The sequence below is a fragment of the Chaetodon trifascialis genome, chromosome 11 (assembly GCF_039877785.1).
Source record: "Chaetodon trifascialis isolate fChaTrf1 chromosome 11, fChaTrf1.hap1, whole genome shotgun sequence".
NCBI lineage: Eukaryota > Metazoa > Chordata > Actinopteri > Chaetodontiformes > Chaetodontidae > Chaetodon > Chaetodon trifascialis.
In genome coordinates this window covers 25959337-25964085 of record NC_092066.1, presented here as the reverse complement: position 1 = coordinate 25964085, position 4749 = coordinate 25959337, and the positions used below count along the sequence as shown (strand labels likewise).

At 44.0% G+C, this 4749-nt stretch overlaps 1 protein-coding gene across 1 annotated transcript; it reads left to right on the top strand.

The window, feature by feature from the left end:
• The first annotated feature begins 786 nt into the window (after nucleotides 1-786).
• Nucleotides 787-2052, top strand: ptf1a (pancreas associated transcription factor 1a). The gene is made up of 2 exons (XM_070975009.1): nucleotides 787-1405; nucleotides 1641-2052. Exons 1-2 carry the CDS (start codon nucleotides 787-789, stop codon nucleotides 1841-1843), a joined length of 822 nt encoding a protein of 273 aa, XP_070831110.1. The 3' UTR covers nucleotides 1844-2052.
• The last annotated feature ends 2697 nt before the right edge of the window (nucleotides 2053-4749 follow it).

The window sequence follows — 4749 nt, the reverse complement described above, 5'->3', positions numbered from 1 at the left end:
CTTTATGTTCGAATTACTAGTGAAAAACTAAATCAATGTCTTTGCTTCATATAGTGGCTTGAGCATTTCAATGAACATATCGCGCAACATTTTATCCTACAAGCCACCTGCGAAGGGAAACTGTGGTGTTGTAGGCTTGAATGACTGGTAGCTTTTATGTTGTCCCAGTCTTCCAGTCGACAGCGTGTCTAACATATATATATAACCTGTAACACACCTTAACTTGGGCATTTTGTAGATTGTAGACATCCAACTGCGAGGTCACGCTGGCTCGTTTTAGTCTAGAATACAGAGAATCGCAATGGAACAACTAGTAATAGTAGTAATAGTAATAGTACATTGTGTCAGTATTTGGTCAAAAAAGCCAGTTTTCATGACGGTGTGAGAAATAGATTTTGATCAGTCTCTTCACTTCAGGGAGAAGCTTCATTTTAACCTGTCAGAGAAAACATTTTAGGAAATCTTAATGGACTGGTTTGTGAGCAGTCTGGTGTAGGAGAGCAGCCGGTGTCAGCGCACAGTTGAGATGTTAGTGGAGGACAGGAGGCGTGGCGTTCTGGGGGATTATTTCGAGGTGCGCCTCGCGGACAGAGCTGTGATTGGTTGGCGCTCCTGGCAAACGGCACGCGACTATGGATGTCGCTATAAAGAACTCTCGCGTGCCGGCTCTTCAACTAAAACTAACTGTTGACCGTGAGCAGCTAGCAGAGCGCTGAGTTCACAAAAAGAAACAAGGTGTCATCGCTACCGCAGCAACAGGAGAAGAAAGACGCAACGCAGACAAAGATGGACAGTGTGCTGGACCCTTTCTCCGGACTCGACTCTTTCTCTTCCCCCCCTTACTTCGACGATGACGACTTTTTCACCGACCACTCCTCAAGGGACGGACATTTGGACACTGATGACTTTTTGGATGACGACGTCGACTTCCTCACAAGTCATTTCCAAGACTATTACAGCAAAGACGGCGGCAGCAGAGCAGCGCCTCACGATGGAGACTACGACATCGGCAACTTGTCCTTCTCCTCCTCCTCCTCCACCTTCTCGTACGGCTGCGCCGACAGCACCTCGGACCTGTCTCCTCAGATGGACCGTCACGGCGGGCCGTTACTGAAGCGGAGGAGGCGGATGAGGTCGGAGATGGAGATGCAGCAGCTGAGGCAGGCGGCCAACGTCAGGGAACGGCGCAGGATGCAGTCCATCAATGACGCGTTCGAGGGTCTCCGCTCCCACATCCCGACCCTGCCCTACGAGAAAAGACTCTCCAAAGTGGACACTCTGCGGCTCGCCATTGGCTACATCAATTTCCTCGCCGAGCTCGTGCAGTCTGATCTGCCCATTAGAAACTCCAGCAGCGAAACGCACGCGCAACCCAAGAAGGTCATTATCTGCCACAGAGGAACAAGTAGGTCCAACTTCACACCATAGCTCTTTTTCTCTGTTTCAGAAGTCTTTGTAAGCACACAGGAGATTTGACGCATACAATAACTTGGAGCCTGCGTAGTTTTATTGTGTTGAAGAAGATAACGAAAACGAAAACAAAAAAAACAAAAACAAAAAAAAAACAAAAAAAAGAAGAAGAAGAAGAAATTACATTATCAATCTGACATTATCTCACTGTCTTGTTACTTTTTTTTTAGGATCTCCCTCCCCCAGCGACCCGGACTACGGCCTGCCTCCCCTGGCTGGTCACTCTCTGTCCTGGTCGGATGAAAAGCAGCTCCGGGAGCAGAACATCATCCGCACCGCCAAGGTCTGGACGCCAGAAGACCCTCGAAAGCTGCACAACAAAGCGGGCCTCACAGACATTGAAAACGAGCCTCCTTTCGGCCTTGTGGCCTAAACAAAAACATCGGAGTCGCTCTGACTCATCCTGTAAAACGCACATTGTAAATGTGAAGAAAGTGGATTATGTTAATGTCTGTTAATGTGCAATTGAAGGCGCATTGTAAAAATGTGAACACCATGTGGGCTTCCTGTACAGTTCCCGATACTATGTTCAATGTTGTAAATAGTTTTATCACGTTGATAATTTTATTTTTGTAATTCAGCAACTGGCAATCATGTATTTATTTCGTTTACAGAAGTGATAATTTATGTTTAATTTAATTGTAATGAATAAAAGACAAAATATTTTGTTGTATGATGATTTATATTTATATTCATTCTGCGAATTAAAGCACTTACTGATTCAAAAAGAAAATGTCTTTTTTATCCTCTTTTATTATATATATGTTACCTGATAAAATAGGAAGGCAAGACGAAAGCTTGAGAAATTAGTCTTTCGAACAGCTGTTGATCTTGACGTTTCGTTAGTTGGAAACAGTTGCGCAAGGTTCACTTATACTGGAAATTTTCCAGTAAGAGCTCAGGACCATTTTGTTAAACGAACAGTTAGTGTTATTGATGGAGATGGTGGAGAAAGGTTTCCCACTCTGAAGCTAAACATGATACTGACTTCCGCAAGCATTTCTGTTGCTTCTTTTGACAAACGCTGCTTATCACATCGTTCGCCATCGGCTTATTTGATCACCAGGTCTTTAATATCATCATGAGGAGATCAGATCCAAATCTGTTTTGGTTTGACATCAGTGCAAGTGTTGGACCTTCAATAATTGCTATCCATGAAATACACATATGAATGAGTGAAGCATCTTATGCCTCATAGTAACATAATATTATCATAGTGAGTGCGCGCAGGCGCAGCACAGGCAGCCATTCAATAGATCGACTTTTAACTAAAAGGCTGATTGAGTGAGAATTACAAGGGGAAGCTGACAGTTAACCCAACCTAACAGAGCCCAATATTGTGACATAAATATGCAAATGATATGCTAATGAGAATAGACTGTATACCCACAACAGCTGAAGGTGTTTAAAGCGCACGCAGGCGTGCAGCAGTGTGGTGGGAGGCTGTTGAATGCTGCTCTGTGCTGCCAGGTGCTGCCGGGACAGATTTTCCCGTGGTAGCGGCATCCCTCCAACATGTGTCCCCATGGCCTCCTCTGCGGCCGCCCCCACACCACCAACACACTGCCGCATATATGAACCATGCCGGCCCCAAAGCTACAAACACAAGGCTGAGGCGACATGCAAAGCACAGCTGCGAAGCCGTTTTTAGGACTGTTAAAGTTTGGATTTTAAAAACCTCCAGCGTAACAGGTGGGTTATCCTGTGTTTCTATTTATCAGAAGCAGATGATTCTTATTTTTCTAACTTTCTTTTTCTTTTTTCCCTTTTTTTATCAGCCAAAGGTCTTTTCAGATGTTTCATTTTCTTAGGATGCCGCATATTTCTGCGTTTTAACATCACTTATTTGAAGGTCAGAGAGCTCCAGCCTCTCTCTCTCTCTCTCTCTCTCTCTCTCTCTCTCTCTCTCTCTCTCTCTCTCTCTCTCTCTCTCTCTCTCTCGCTTCTCAGCAGACTTGCCGGGTTCTCTGTGAGTCCGTCCGCTCCTCATTATCAGCGCGACAGGAGCATGTAATCCCATTACAGCCATTAGAAAGTCAAATGTTAGCGAGTCAATGCTGCGCAGCTTCATCTCTTTGGCAGCTTCCTCTTAGATTGTGCGGCGGCAGAGCCGGGGGTTAAAACAGTGGTAGCATTGTCGTTTCTCGCACCTTATCGCCTTTTGTGCCGTTGATGTTTTTTAGTGTGCGCAGCGCAGAGCGCCTCTCAGCATCCTTTGGTGCGGTCGCAGCCAAGCGGAAGGGACAGGCTGAAATACTCCCGGCTATCTTGTCACTCCGGCTACGGGCTTGGCAAGACTTAAAAGGACACGACCATTTTACTGTCTGACAGGTTTTATTTCCTTTAGTTCTCAGCAGGCCTGGACATTAGAGGACCACGCCAAGCAGTAATTTTGTTGAGAAAGGCTCGGCGCTGAGCTCAAAGGCCGCTGATTCACCATATAGACAGGCGGCGCGCTTTCATACCTACAGTCTGTCCAGGGCAGGCAGCGACAGAGAGCTGAGCTATACTCCGACCACACTGCTGTGACACACACAGCATGAAAAATTTCTTCAAATTTTTTTTATGAGATCACTCTCAGAATTCTGAGGATACGACAATTCTGAGAACACGTTGTGATTTCTGGAAGTAGGATGAATAACGAGGAAAAAATCCTGGTAATGAAATTAAGACCTGAATGTCATATTTCAGAGAGAAAAAAATAATAATTCAGAAATGAAAGTCTGTTTAATATTCGGACATTCACAGGCACAGTTCTGAGGAAAGACAGTAATAACGTCTTCCACACGTTTAACTTCCAGGTGCGTATGTTACAAAGTTCATTAAAAGAAACGTTTTCAGGCTCTAAATGTGCGTAATTAGACTGTTACGCACATTTACTGTTACGACTGTTCGTCGCTGCTGAACTCACCGGTTCAGCAGAAAGCCATTTATTCTTTTACTTTATTTAACTGTATTCCGGATACATATCCACTGCATTGATCCGATTGTTAGTTTGTGTTTAGAATCTACTGATGCATTTCAAAACAAAACAAAACAAAACAAAACAAAACAAAACAAAACAAAACAAAACAAAACAAAACAAAACAAAAGTTAAAAGTTAAAACCACGAGCAGCCTACAGCATTTCCTTGTAATTACACACTAACTCTGTAAGAGCCCATTTCTTAAAATCAACTTCCTTACTTTTAATATTTTTGTTGGCTACATTTAAATGCTGATACTTTCTTGTAAGTACCGTTCTGAATTGTAATATGAGAGATTGGATGGTTTCCAGCAT

Coding starts and splice junctions, on each gene's coding strand:
- ptf1a (XM_070975009.1), top strand. CDS start 787: ATGGACAGTGTGCTGGACCCTTTCTCCGGACTCGACTCTTTCTCTTCC. Junction 1,406..1,640: donor TATCTGCCACAGAGGAACAA/GTAGGTCCAACT, acceptor CTTTTTTTTTAG/GATCTCCCTCCCCCAGCGAC.